General features: G+C 46.2%; 1 protein-coding gene across 2 annotated transcripts; it reads left to right on the top strand.

Annotated features, from left to right (window-relative positions):
* On the top strand, positions 1-14,525 carry CUNH8orf76 (chromosome unknown C8orf76 homolog). 2 transcript variants are annotated; one of them, XM_054590452.1, is made up of 8 exons: positions 18-171; positions 4,031-4,126; positions 4,887-5,030; positions 7,716-8,173; positions 9,993-10,048; positions 10,822-10,915; positions 11,043-11,175; positions 14,216-14,525. In XM_054590452.1, exons 1-8 carry the CDS (start codon positions 55-57, stop codon positions 14,414-14,416), a joined length of 1,299 nt encoding a protein of 432 aa, XP_054446427.1. In that variant the 5' UTR covers positions 18-54; the 3' UTR covers positions 14,417-14,525. The 2 variants fall into 2 exon arrangements, with proteins under 2 accessions (XP_054446428.1, XP_054446427.1); XM_054590453.1 differs by lacking the exons at positions 9,993-10,048; positions 10,822-10,915 and having other exon boundaries at positions 1-171.
* The last annotated feature ends 147 nt before the right edge of the window (positions 14,526-14,672 follow it).

Raw genomic sequence — 14,672 nt, 5'->3', positions numbered from 1 at the left:
GTGGGCGCCGCTCTGGGTACGGCCTCCTCTCGATGCCCCCGCTGCCAGCGCGCGATGGAGACCGGGAGCTGGTTGCTCGGGGGCGAGTTCGAGGATTCGGTTTTCGAAGAGAGGCGGGAGCGGCGCTCTGGACCGCTTGCGTCCTACCGCGCCAAGCTCTGCGAGCCGCAGGTAGGCGGGCGCGGGGGCGGGGCCTCTGGGGCTCACCCGGCCCCGAGTCCTCACCCGGGTTCCCAGGCCAGGTCCCCCGCACCTCCTCGGACTGCCCCTCTGGCCACCCTGGCCTCCCCGTTAATCCCCAGCCACTAAGAACGGGTGTCTCCGAGCCCCACCCGGGAAGGCCCGGCCCACTCTGCCCCCGAGGGCGCAAGAAAACCCCCGCGCGGTTCGCGACCAGCTCGCCGCTGGTGTTGGGCGGGTCTCGCTGACTCTGGTCTTCCCTGCCCCTGCTCCAAAATCAAATCTGCAGGAACTCCACAGGCGTGCTGCACGGCCTGTGCAGCCGGGCAGGCAGCGCCCCTAGAAATCGGCCACCGCCCTCTTCTCAAACCTTAGTGTGGTCTGCCCCCTAGACGGCGACGTCCTCCCTCCTCCCACGAGCCTGTCCTTGTTCAGTGACATCCCCCTGCCCGCGTTAACCTGGCTCATCGCGTTAAAATAGCTCAATTGTATCCATTTCTCAAGGCACATCTTAAATGCTGCCTCTTCCAAGAAGTCTGATTCCCCTTTCCAATCCCAAATTTCTGTCTTGACTCCCCCCCCCGCCCCCACTTTAGCTTCTGTTAAGACACCTGCCAGTATCCCATAAAGCTCTTAGACCCTGAGTGCTAAATGATCACCTGGGAGTGGGCGGCTAACTAAATGCCCTCCCCAGTACCTAGCAGGTTTTGTTCATCATGGGAACTCCGTGAATATTTTGAATTAGTATTTGTATTATAGTTGACCCGTGAACAGTGTGGGGTTAGGGGCTCTGAACCCTGCACAGTGGAAAATCCATGTACAACTTTTGACTCCCCCCAAAAGTTAACTACTGATAGACTTCTGTTGACCAGAAGCCTTACCTATACAATAAACAGTTGATTAACACATGTTTTGTATGTTATATGTTTTATAACCTGTATCTTATCATTAAGTAAGGTAGAGGGAAAAAGTTATTAAGAAAATCATAAGGAGGAGAAAATCTATTTACAGCATTTATTGAGGAAAACCTGTGTATATGTGGACCAACACAGTTCAAACTCATGGGGTTTTTTGGGGTTTTTTTTAGTGTCAACAGTATTTCATGTGTGTGACTCTCATCTTACCAATAATAACTACAATTTATCAAAAACTTACCTGTTCCTGCCCTGGCTGGTGTGGTTTAGTGGATTGAGTGCCGGCCTGCAAACCAAAGGGTCGCCGGTTTGATTCCCAGTCAGGGCACATGCCTGGGCTGCGGGCCATGTCCCCATTAGCGGGTGCCTGAGGCAATCACACACAGATGTTTCTCTCCCTCCCTCCCTCCCTTCCTTTCTCTCTCTCTAAAAATAAATAAATAAGGTCTTTAAAAGAAAAGAAAAACTCACCTGTTCCAGGCACTGTACGGGGTTTCTTTGCATGTATTGTTTCATTTTTCCTTACAACCATTGTACTTACAGATGTCAGGCACTAAGTAATTACTAAATTACACTTTTGTTTTATTTCACTTAACATTTTCTCCTTACTGCATGTGGTTTTTCAGAAGTTACCTTTAGTACTTGATCAATGTAAACTCAAAACAGAACGGGCTTGGGAAGTCATATTGTATAGCAGGAGTGTCCAACCTGTTGACATCTCTGGGCCACATTGGAAGAAGAGTTGTCTTGGGCCACACATTAAATACATTGTGACAAGTAATCACAAAAAAAAAAAAAATCGCACGTTTTAAGTAAATTTATGATTTTGTGTTGGGCTGTATTCATAGCCATCCTGAGCCACACGCAGCCTGTGGGCCGCAGGTTGAACACCTCTGTTGTATAGCATTAAAAGCCATGGTTCTGAGATGGGGCCTCTGAATTCCAGTGTTGGCTTTATTTCCCCCTTGCCTTCCAAGATGTCAGTTCCTTATCTGTCATTTGGGAAAAATAATGCTGGCTGGCTCTCGGGCTTATTAAAAGAGTAAAATGAGATAACACTTTGTCAGGTATTTGATAGTAAATATAGGTATTTGATACTTTGTGTGATGTTCTGTATACTTAGCAAGTGAAGTCCAAAAATCACTTTTCTTTAGAATTGTTTGGTATGTGATCCTGCCCATAAACTCAAAGAGACCTTACTGAAGTCATGTTGGTTTCCCTCAATGGGCTGGAAGATTTCTGTTGGCCCTGCCTGCTCAGGTTCTGTGTGGGACCAGATGTTTGCCTTCAGCGCTTCACCTCTTAGTCCTGTACTTGTTTACGGCTCTTCCCTCCTTCCTCTTATCAGGAAGGGGTATTAAAAACCATCCCATGTCTGCATTCTTGTGGGAGAATAAAAATAATCATTTGAAAATTGATTTTGCTGGATCATTTCTCATTTGGATAATGGAAACTGGATGGAGGTTTGCAGTTGTGTCGTTATTGTTCAAGAAGTTGGGGTCGACTAATACTCTAACACCATATGGGACTGAGAGCGGTAGAGTACACAGGGAAATTAGGGGCCCGGTAGACAGGCTTGTTGAGTTACACGGTACTTCAGGGAGAACGGAAAGAACAGTGGTTACTAGCCTTCACCATCGTGATGGATCGGGCTAAGGAGAGAAACTGTTCTGCTAAGGTAACAGGAGACCATGACGCTCAGGCAACTGTTATGAAAAGAGAACCAAGCAATTTTGACATGACGGTGTAACCATCACGAATGCAGTTGTGTTTGAATTAATGGTATTGAACTGGGAATAGGCTTCATTCAGCCTGCATGTGCTTTACTGTAATGGGGGATGAGAGATTTGTTAGCAGCGGGTAGACTTGGCATACTGTGTGCTTTCTGTCATCTGAGCTTTTATTTTCTAACAATTGAATTCTTTATTTGTGATATCCATAAACGTTGCTTTTCTACATTTCTATCTTCTTCTGAGCGTTCTTCACTTAATAATCATGCAGTCTCAGTCTCACTTTCCTTTCTATCCATGGGGTTTCAGTCAGTAGAAAGGCAGATAAAATATTCCAGATGGGCATCTCCTGAGACTTTTCTCCTATAGGTCTTCGGCACTTGATTGCACGGAAGCCTCCTTTGAGCCTAATTATTATCCCATCTCTGCTTAGCTTCTGCCTGTTGCTTTTACAACATTTTCATAATAGCACTATAATGATCATTCCTCCCTCCTATGTACGTTCCTTAAAGAGTCGCCAGTCTCTTTTCCAACCACTCTCAAATGTCTCTACAAGAAAGCATATCTCTGTCTAAAGAACCAGTGGGGGCTGTGCTAATTAAATGCAGATTCCCAGGCATCACAACAACCCCATAGTGAAAATTCTGTGGAAAACAGAAACGGACTCATAGACACAGAGAACAGGCTAATGGTGCCAGATGGGAGGGGGCTGGGTGAAAAAGGGGAAGGGATTAAGGAGCACAAATTGGTAGTTACAAAATGATAACTATATACAGTGCCAGGTGGGTGCTTGAGTTATCAGGGGACCACGCCATAAATTATATAAATGTCTAGCCATGGTCTGTGTGGCTATAGTGTACACCTGAAACTGATATAAAATAATATTGAATGTCAGCTGTAACTGAAAAATAAAATTTTAATAATTAAAAAAAAAATGCTGTGGAAGAAGCCCTGAACTTTTGCATGCTTTTTGTAGCTGAGTGGCACTGTATACTGGTATGTTTATTAATTGTGTTAATTTTAATAAAATCAAGGCCATCATTAAAATTGTCATTCTTCATGCCAGATGTTTTTGTCTGAGTCGCATCCTAAAGAAGCCTGGCGTTTTTGAGGCTTAATCATTTATTTATGGGAAATTGCTTCTGAGTATGAGGTGGGAAAGGCATAGCTTCGTTCTGGATAACATGCTATTTTCACAATTTTTAGTGGTTTTTTGAGGAAACGGAGAGCAGCGATGATGTTGGAGCTCTAACTATCAAGAAGTTCAGAGGGGACCTGGCGTACAGACGGCAGCACTACCAGGTAGAACCCAATGTATATAAAGTTGCGCTGCCTGAATTGGGCTCTTGTTCTGTAGGTTACGGCATATGTCAGTAATAGGCTACTAAGATACAAATGTTGTTTGTGAAGATGAATTTAATCATTTGTGATGTGTGTTTATCATCTTAGGACCCCAAGTCTCTGTCCTTTTCTATGAGGCTCTATATAATTTGTTTTGTTTCTTGTAACTTCAGTATAGGGACCTTTTCGGGATCCCTGTGACTTGGTTTCCCCAGGCTCTGTGTCACCTCATGATGTGGAAGCCTCTAGCACAGATACCTCATTCCTCATGGGGCCTCAGAAGCAGAGCACCCCAAAGTGTGTAAGAACAGGGAGGAACTAGCAACCAGGTGCCAGCTTTACAGACAGATCTCCCTTCATCTTCATAAGAGTCCTGTTGTTACTTTGCCGATGAAAAGGTTACATAGCAGGTTAGTGGCAAAACCAGGATTCAAACCTGGGTCTGTTTGGCTCCAGAATGTTCTTCCTACTATACTGCGATGTTTTCTATGGCAGTAGTGATTATATTCTCCAGTCATTTTTTTTGTCTGCCTTTTAGGAGAATAGTACTGGCAAACCCTCAAGTTGTCCTTAGTTCATTGTAGGGGTCAATGACAACATTATCTCCTGCCCAGGGGAAAAAAAAAATCATCCCTATAACTGAATCCTTTCTTCTGCTATGTTTTCTGCCTTTCTTTTCATCCCTTCTCTTTGTTTCTTCTATTTAACAAATAATTGCCAGAAAGCCCTGCAGGAATATTCCAGTATTTCTGAAAAATTGCCACCTACAAATTTTGCCATGAAAAGGGATGTCCAGGAAGGCCAGGCTCGGTGTCTTGTTCGCCTGGGGAGGCATGCGGAAGCGCTGGAGATCGCTAGGAGCTTGGTAAGTGGTTTCGCTGCTTGCTTTCATTTGTTTTCCTAGGGTGGTTGAATGTTTTCTAAAAAACAAAACAAAACCAACTTCTTGCTAACAGCAAAATCTGTGAATTTGGAGAAGCAGAAGAAATTGCCAGTGGTGTAAGAACTTTATTATGATGAACAGTTTGGAGCTCTAGAAATAATAGTCATTTTCTTGTAATATTTTTTCCTGTATTATGCTCAAAATTCTTCGTTGCTTGAAAATCTCACCTGCAAAGGTTTTATTCTTGTTAGGAATAAATACTGAGTGGCAGGATTATCAGTGATCTGTTATGTTCTTTCTATTTTTCAATATTTCTACAATGAACATGTATTACTTTTGTAAAGAGGAAAAATGTTACCAAAAAATGACTAAATATCATACTAAGCCAAGCTTTAATAGTCTTTTTTTTTCTTCAGTGGAATTTGCAGAATTCTGGATTCTGCCTGTTTTTGTTTTCAGATTAAGGCATTTATGGTTTACTTCTGTGGTTACTTGTGTAAATTTTAAATGGGGCTTGGCCTTCAATAACCAGTCCTAGTTCATAGATGACCAGTGTTCTTCCTTAGAGGGAATAATGAGGTGCCATGTCACTGATGTTGAACCATGTGCATCTAGTCGGCCAAGGACAGCCTCAAGTATGCCTGCAACTGAAGTCCCCTCTTTCTTCTTAACTAAGAGAAATCCCTCAATTTGCTTGCTGAGAAGTTGATTGCATAGGACCTCAGCCCCTTGCAGCAAGAGGAAACCTTGGTGGTAATTGTTTTCAGGAGGTGGAAAATAGCTGCGTTTTCCTTCTTTCTTTTTCTCCCCTCTACTAACTGTGGGTTAATTCTTAAGCTGGAAAATAAGGTTACCTCGTTAAGGAAGCACGCGGCATGAATAATGAACTTGGTAGGATTTAGGTGTTTATTCTTAGTCTCTGTGGTTTGCAAATTAACAGCAACTTCAGCCCTTCTGGCACCTTCTTCTAGATGTCAGTCCCGTTCCTTCGTTACCAGCCTGCGTTCCCATCACCTCCCTCTTCCTCACATCTCTTGCACAGCACAGTGTGCTCTGTCCTCCCTGCCCAGGCCACTGAAGGCAGTGGCAGCTAGATTTGCGTCAGGGGCAAGTCTCCATTCCTGAGACTCAGACGAAGACCTGTTGCCAGTCCGCAGGTGCCAGGTCTCCAGAGCTTGGGGTGGTTACCAGGCAGGAGGAGGACCAGTCAGAAGATCTTTAGCTCCCCTGGCAGGACTTTGAGCATTATCTTCAGGCTTTTGGGTGCCCCAAGGGGGAAAACTGCCGGGGAGGGGAACGGGCAGTGTAGGCTGGTGGGTCTCGCCCCTTCCTTTGGGTCTCTTCACATGACCTCAGCGAACGCTGCCTGTTGGCATGGTTTTCTTTCCTGGTACCGCGTGTTTTGTTTTTCAATTTGTATGTTAACAACCTCTACCCCAACGCACAGTGCTTTCTCAATATGAAAATGTTTTTAAACAGCATAAATCATTGCAGACTGGCTGTAGAAGAAAGGTAGCATTTGTGTTACATGATACTTTCCTTATTATAAATGAAAGACACGAAGAGGTATTACTCAACAGTTATTGAACATCTGTTATGTGCGAGGTGCTGTACACTGTAGTAGGAGTTCTGCAGTGACTAGAAGCCCTTCTGGAACTCATCGGTCTGTTGGGAAGGACAGAACATTAAACAAGACTAATAGTAAGCCAGATAAGTTCTGCCATTGGGCAGATGTAGTGTGATCCAGTAGGCTGTGTGGGGCTTCCTTTCCTCTCTTCTCATGCAGTGTAAGACCCTTGAGGACCCTCCCCAAGTTTTCACTCTCATCCGCCTGTGTCTTTGGGCTGTGTATTGGGTCCTTCCACTCATATGTCTTACGTGGCGTAGTTCTCTGGGGCAGCCCAACTTAGAGGCTAGATGGCCAGGTTTTCCATTGACTTAAAATCGGCTGAAAGGTCTTTTAATCTGCTGTCTGCTCTCCGGACTTTAACTTAGGGAAGAAAAGACTTGATTTCTCTAACCCCCAGGGCTTTTGCCATATGGCAAGTTAGGCAAGAGGTGGTGGCTCTAATGATGGAGACTTGAAAAGGATTTTCTGGGCTTGGTTATAGCAGGGAAGGCATTTGGATCCAATTATGATGCCGCATGAAACACAGAGCTTCAGCCGTCTTGCTTAAGATGTCGAAGCCAAGGGAAATTTGGACATAGAGTTCATTCGAATCCTCAAGGAAATTGCCGTTTGGATTTTTAGAAAGCCTGCAATATTAAAAAGGAACTATTAGCCCAGATATAAAAATGCTGGCTTGGGTCTCTCAGCTCTCTGGCTGAAAACAATAAAGATTATAATAAAAATTGAGAATAAACTGGCTTTTATGTTTTTGGTGCTGAACTTTGTCAGACCACCATCATGTGAACTGCGTTATTGTTATGATATTAGAATGTTTAGGGATGCCTGGTGCTTGCTTTGCTGGGTAGAATATATTTCTCCGGGTTCATAGTTTCAAACTGAGAGCTATGAAAAAAATATTTCGTTCACTCTACCTGTGTGGCTGCTGAAAGATACTTCTAGTTTATAACATATACAACTCAGGATGTGTAGGATTTCTCCATTTTTATACAGAAAACAGTCTGCAATTCTATGTTTTTGACCTTCTTTTTTCTCCTTAGGAAACTAAAGCGACTAACACAGACCACTTAACCACCGTGCTCCACCTCCAGCTTGCCGTCTGCTCCAGTGGGCCGAGCTTGGGGGACACCATCTTCTGCCTCCAGAAGCTGATTTCTTTGCACCCTTTCAACCCCTGGAACTGGGGCCGGCTGGCAGAGGCGTACCTGAGTCTGCAGCCAGGTCCCTCGGTGTCATTTGCGTCATCTCCCACACAGAACAATTTCACCTCAAGTGACAAAACTATCAGCTCCTCCTTCCCACACTCAGAAAAAGACTGTCTTTTGTGTTCCCCTGAGACGTTGCCTGAGAGCTCTGTGTTTTCCATGGAAACAAGCAGCCGTAATAACCAGAAGAATGAGACTGCTCTTAATAGTATTCAAGACTCCATGGCAGAAAAGAGAGAAGCAGGCTTTCTAGAGACTCAGATGAAAGCATGTGCCTCTTTTATACGAACCAGGTAAACAAACAGGGGATTAGACAATGTACACAATACTGAGCTCAGAGTAAAAGTTTTATTTCTCTAATTATAACTTTAAAAAAGTTCTAGGTTAGACACTTAGTATATGTTTTTGAGATTTTTTTCCCACGGTCTAGATGGAATCCTTTGAACCTCTCCTTTTAGTATGTAAGATTTAGAAACAAACCATGTTTGCTCAAGAATACAACTAGTATTATTACTTGATAAAAAATAAAAATGGAAAACATTGAAATTAGAAAAAGAAATGCATGAAACACTAACAAAAGGAGAAGTGGTATTTTCAACAAGGAATTTTACACTCACGTTCCACATAAATCTGAAGAAGAAAATCTGCTCTTATATTTGAATCACTGTTAATTATGTGACTAAACAAAGTTTAGTTTATTCTGTAGAGAGTTCCCATGGCTGAGGGACTCCAAATACTTCGAATCCATATGTGTAAGAGTTTACGGGAAAGGGGGCACACACATGACCAAGGCTGTAATTTATGAGACACATATGAGATCACTTGAGACACACTCACTTAGGTCTCAAAACACATAGAGCTGGTTTTCTTTTTTTAACTCTGGAGAATTCCAGAAATACTGGTTAACAGACTTACTAAGAATGATATCAAATTGGCAGATTTCAGACTATTCAGATATTTACTTAGCGTTGATTGCGTCACTAACTCAGAAGCACACTGACTTACAGCTGGGTGCTGAGGTCATAAAGATGTTAAGGAAGAGCCCCTTTCCTTATGTGACTTACTGTATTGAGGAAACCCGAGTCAGGGACCAGTAGCTCAGACGCCAAGCAGTGGAGTGTTGCCTGAGCAGAGCTGTGCAGAGGGCGCACTGGGAGCCGGTCCACGTGGCAGGAGGGAGGAGGCTGTTCCAGAGGGAGCCGGGGAGCCTGTGTCGGTGTGTCCATACTGCATGCTGGGTGCTTTGCATACGTGATTTCACACTAATCCTTCCCACTTAGTGGTGGATGTTGGGATCTCTTCTCACTGTACTGACTAGGGAGGTAATTTAAAGTCATGCCCAAGACTCCAGGGAAGGGACTGTTCCCCACAGAAGGAGAGGTGGCTGGATAAAGGGAAGGACAGCGGAGGCGGGGCGGGGCCGGGAGGGGGGGCGGCGTGGGGAAGGGCGGGTGTGGCAGGGAGAGCGCAGGAGTCGCAGAAGACTTGGAAGAGCCCACCTTGCGTGGATGGGGGGAGGGGATGCCGCTCCTCCAGACAGGATGCGGGGAAGGAAGAGCACAGCAGGTCTAGGGTGCAGATAGCTGCCTGTAGGACATCCAGCTGGAGCCATAGCGAGCAGATGGCCGTGGAGTGCAGGAGGGAGCCAGAGATGAAGGGGTCCGGGGAAAGAGCAGCCATCAGATGGCAGTGAGAGGTCGCGTAGGACCAATTCTGAGAGGAGGGTTTAAAAGGTAGGAGGTCATCTGTGACCTTAGTCACTTGTGGCACTTTCCTTAGTTGATGAGGTGACATTGCAGAGGGTTAGGAATGAATGAACGTGAACTAGAAGCAGCACGTGTAAGCTGTACTTTCAAGTAATTTCAGAAACAAGAGGGAGAAAGCAAGTTGGAAAAGGTAGATACCTCCAGAGGCCAGGCGGGTAGTGCAAACAGGTTGGAATGAAACAGGGTGAAGGTGAACTGGGTCGAGTTCTTTTATAAAACTCTCCAGTGACTTCCCATCGCCCTTACGTAAATTCCGCATTTCTTCCCACCACCTGCGAGGTCCTACCTGAGTTGGCCCTATCTTTCTTCTTCTGAGTTGGCCCCATCTTTTCTCTCATTACTCCAGATTTTTCCTTTTTGGCTGTGTTCCGCCCACTGGGATCTTAGAGATTTTCACACAAGGTAACGAGTTCTTGCGTCAGAGCCCCTTCCCCCTCCGCAGCCCTTTCCCCAAGTGCCCCATTGCTGCCAGCTTCTCGTCGTTTAGGTCTTGGCCTGAGCGCTCTCAGAAGAGCCTTCTTTCCCCCACTGCCCCATCTGCATCTGACCTGTCTTGGATTTTTTTTGTTCATAGCACTTACCACTGCCTGAAATTGCCTTATATTTGGGCTCTTTCTCCTTCCCTTCTGGGAAGCAGGAACCTGTCTGCTTTGCTCACCAGCGCCTCCTAGTGCCTACAGCCGAGTGTGGTCCATCTCTCCAAGACATGAGTGAGTGAGCAGGAGAGCTGAGTGCTTCTGCGTGTAGCATTAGGGACCAGTGAGGCCTGAGGGAAACTGGAAAAATCAACACATTCAGTACTTAAAAAATCAGTGAAGGAGGCCCCATGAGGTGGACAGGAGGGAGGAGGAGCGAGGAGACCAGGTTCTGATTGTGATGGGGAGGCTGGTGGTGAGGCTGTTGCAAAGTAGTCATTGGAAGGTCCTCAAAGGTTTGGCCCTGCTCTGGGTAAGTGAAGTGAGCTTGAGCCTCTCATTGGTCCTGGAGGTCAAGTCGCTGCGGCTTCCAAGGGATATGGAAGGGTCTCAGAGCACTGACTGCAAAGGAAGACATCCTGATGTTCTGGGGGAAGAGCCTTTCATTGATTGGGAAGCTCCTCCTTTTTGCTTCTCGTTACTTGTGTTTTCAACCCCTTGACTCCTGCAGGACACCCTTTGAGGTCTTTCTCTCTACAGATTTGAGAAGCTCTGGTCTATGCATTTTCGAAAAGACAACTCTCCAGCGTAAAGCTGGACACTTTGTTCAGAGGGAGAAGCTCCAGGCCTTCGGGTGAGGATGTGTGCCTGTTGTTAGCCCGGCAGACTCCCGCCCGGCTGACCGCCTGTGCCACACGTGAGCCTTTCTGCTCTGCCTTCCCTCCTGGGAACCTGCACGTCTGTACTTCTCTGTTTTTCAGGCTTTTGCTTCAGCTCACCCAAGCTCAGCAAACATCGTTTGCTTTGGAGAGGAACTTAAGGACCCAGCAGGAAATTGAAGATAAAATGAAAGGGTTCAGCTTCCAAGAAGACACTTTGCTGCTGATAGCTGAGGTGAGTCTATCCCCTAGGGCTTATGTGAAGCGAGGCATTGTAGATATTTTTCCTGGCTCCGATACCATTTTTTAAGAGTTAAAAAAAAATTAAATTTTAGCCTTTTAGATCTCTAAACATTTTTTTAAAAAAAGGCAAGGTCAAATCTTGTCCTCTAAAGGACTTCTCTGTCCTTCCTTCTTGTGCCTGTGGTCGCTTCGTCCCGAAAAGTGGCCCCTTTGTCGTCTTTCTCCTGCAGCGTGCTAGAGGCCGGGGCTGGGCTTCGTGTACAGGCTGGTACGCGGGAGAACCTGCCTGCTTGACCATCGTCATGCCCAGTAACTTTTTTTGAGCTGAATGAATGAATAAATGAATGATTGATTGGTTGTTGGCATTTGTGCAGGGCTCTCGTATGTTTTCTTCTCCATTCATTCTCATAGCAGCCTGTGGGACAGGCAGGGCCGGGACCGAGGCGTGGAGAGGTTGTGACTTGCCTGAGGTCAGGTTTTACATGGCTGAGCTGCACTGGAACCGGTTCAGCTACAGGTCCATGTCTGCTCCACCCTCTTACTACTTTGATGGTTGCGGAGACATTCAGATGTCAAATTCTTTAAACCTTTAATAGCTTTTTAGAAAATACGCTGTTGAAATGTCTTAAGATGGCATTTGGAGATTATTCGTGTATTTAAGTTATTCACTCTGGTTCCCTTTCGTGTCTTAATTGAACTTTGACAGCTCTGGGACTTTTGCCATGAGAATAACTCTGTTGTCTACATTGCAACATGCTTTCAAGAAATAGTGCAGATCTAAGACTGCCCAGCTCCTTCCTCCCTTCCCCAAGCTAAACTCCCACTTGACTCCCCTTCCTCTCTGGGATCCCACTCTCCTGTCGGTGCTCTTGGAGCCTTTTTCAACCTTCCCCCCTCCTACGGGCTCTTTTCCTTGAGCCCACAGACACGCACAGGGAGTTGTATCTCCTAGGTTTACCGTAGCCTTTCCTTAGTCTGCCTCCTTCATGTTCCTGTAGATTTGTAGCTGTGGGCCACTCACTCTTTGTTTCCTCTTCCCTTTGCCCTGAGACGCTGCACTTGCCTGCTTTTCTCCTGTATTTCTTACTGTCCCTCTGCATCTTGGGAACCACTCGCTTCCTCTGTGTCTTAAGGAACGCGTGTGTCAGGCTCCCTTCGGCCCCCTGTTCCCTCTGCCGTCCCCCCGAAGCAGCCATGACCACGCTCACAGGTGCAGCTGTCCCCTCTGGGTGACCGCCCTCCAGTCTGTGTCCCTGCTCCCTTCTCGAGAACGTGCGTCTCGCACTCGCACCTCAGGTTAATTACCTACTGAGTGACTAATCTGAGATGATCATGGGTTATTCTACTGTCACTTCCGGTACAAAATGTCTGAAAGGGAGCTACTCATCAAAACACCTCCCACCAGTGTCTAGCATAGGGTAGCACCTTTTGTGAACTTGGCCATCAGTTAAGTATTTGAGAGAGTTGGAGAGAACCAAGTTTTCCTTGTAGACTTAATTTTCCCTGTTGATCCTGTCATTCTTTTTTTTATCCAGACCTGGAACCTCATAGCTGGGCCTCTCCCTTTCTGTGCTCTCCTCTCGCCGGGCACCAAGCCCCCACTTCCTTCAAGGCCTGCCTTTCATCCCTCTCCCTCCGCGGGCGGCACAGCCCTTACCACTCGTGTGACTCACGCGGCGACCTCCTGGCTTGTCTCTCCTTCCTTCCTTCATCTCTTCCCCCCAGGTCTGTCTTGAACATTGCTGCCGAGTTCCTCTTAAAATGTGGCTTTAAGGGCTGGGTGAAAAGAAGGCATTAGGAAGTACAAACTGGCAGTGACAAAACAGTCGTGGGGACGTGAAGCACAGCAGAGGGAATATAGTCGATAATTTTGTAATGACCGTGTGTGGCGCCAGGTGGGTGCTAGACTTACCGAGGGATCACTTAGCAAATTATGTGATTGTCTAACCACTAAGCTGCACGCCTGACACTAATAGAAAATAATACCGGATGTCAACTGTAATTGAAAAAATTTAGAAAAACAGAAAAATAAACATTGCTTTGACCATGTTACCTCTTCTTAAAAACTAAAATGTGAGGCCATTATCTCAGGTCAGATTTAGTTTAAAGGCCCTGATAACGATGTCCAAGGCCTTGCAGAGAGTACCCCAAACTTAGAACCTAGTAGTTCCCTGCACAAATCTGTGCCCATGCCTAATAAACTCATCGTGGGCTTTCCTGTCTCCACCTACTGACTGCTCCCACCCTGAAAGACCACCCGAAATCCACGTCCTCCAGGGAGCTTTCCAGGAACATGCTGTTCTGTGGCAGTTTCTCCCTTACCTGAGCCCAGATAGAATGATTGCTTGAATAGATAGCCGCCCCCTCCACCCCCCAAAAAAGCAAGAATATGTCTTATTCTTGTGGGTGTTTTATGAGGGAAACTAACGCAGAATCTGAGTCTGATTCTGACCAGTAGGGAGCAGTATTGTGCCTTCAGAGGGCCAGCATGCTTCTCAAGTCTCTGGGGTTGCTGTGGTAACCTTTCTGGAAGGATTGAGCCTCGCTGGGTCAGGAAGGGGGGGCCCTGGCTACGTGCTTTGACTTCTTTGGTGAAACTTCTAAGAGAAAGAATCGGTGTGTCTCCCTCCCTCTCCCAGCAGTTACATTCTGCCCACACCCTGCTCTTCAGTCATTTTACAAGGAGGGAGAGTCACTCGCAGTTGCATTCTTGCCAAAAGGGGACGCTCTGCTCTATGGGAAGGTTGCCTTGGCTCCCCTGCAGGCTGACCAGCACCGCTGTGACTTTGGTGCTTCAGTGATTTGTTCACTTGGGACGGGTGGGACTGGAAGCAGGGGATGATGTTTACCCATGTGGCCCTCAGCTCACTGCGCCTGATCAAACGTCTTTTCAGTCTGGCGGAACGGTCGCCGGGCCGCTGAAGGAGTTCTGCTCACAGGTCCTGGTCCTTTACGCCTCAGACCAGCCCAGTCTTGCGTGCCATGTCTGGTGCCCCTGTTACAGGGTCAGGGCTTCCTTCCTCCAACCGCAGGTCATGGGAGAAGATGTCGTCCCAGAAAAAATAAAAGACGAGGCTCACAGCGAGGGGAAGTGCGTGGGCCCCGCAGCCCTGGCTGCCTTGGTGGTTGCATCTTCGAAAGAATTTGAAGACAAGTGGTTCGGAAAGATCAAAGACCACCTCTGTTCCTCTGAAAATCAGTTCCATACACAGATACAAATCTCTGCTTCATAGTTCCTTTGAAAACTAAACATCGAGTGCTGTGTTAATTGTCCTCGTTGACTTCAGGGAGAATCCACTGCTAATCATGGAATATAGTGAATTTAAAATGATTATTTATAAAAATGGCTTATCTCCCATGTTCTGTCTCCTGTGTGCAGTTTCTTGATTTTTGTTGTCTTTCTAGATTTTTGCCATTAACTCATCTTGGGCCTCCTGCCTCTTTAGAAGTTCTCTGTTGGGAAAGTGCATAAAAGAGGCTTTTTGAGTT

Source organism: Pteronotus mesoamericanus, unplaced genomic scaffold (assembly GCF_021234165.1).
Source record: "Pteronotus mesoamericanus isolate MK-2021 breed Mesoamerican mustached bat unplaced genomic scaffold, CSHL_Meso_final scaffold_174, whole genome shotgun sequence".
Classification (NCBI taxonomy): Eukaryota; Metazoa; Chordata; class Mammalia; order Chiroptera; family Mormoopidae; genus Pteronotus; species Pteronotus mesoamericanus.
Note: the sequence above shows the minus strand (reverse complement) of the source record. Positions and strands in the feature narration are given on the sequence as shown.

Excerpts from the sequence above, each read along its gene's own strand:
- CUNH8orf76 (XM_054590452.1), top strand. The coding sequence starts at position 55 with ATGGAGACCGGGAGCTGGTTGCTCGGGGGCGAGTTCGAGGATTCGGTT. Across the intron at positions 5,031-7,715 it reads TGGAGATCGCTAGGAGCTTG|GAAACTAAAGCGACTAACAC; the intron begins GTAAGTGGTTTC and ends TTTTCTCCTTAG. Across the intron at positions 11,176-14,215 it reads CTTTGCTGCTGATAGCTGAG|GTCATGGGAGAAGATGTCGT; the intron begins GTGAGTCTATCC and ends CTCCAACCGCAG.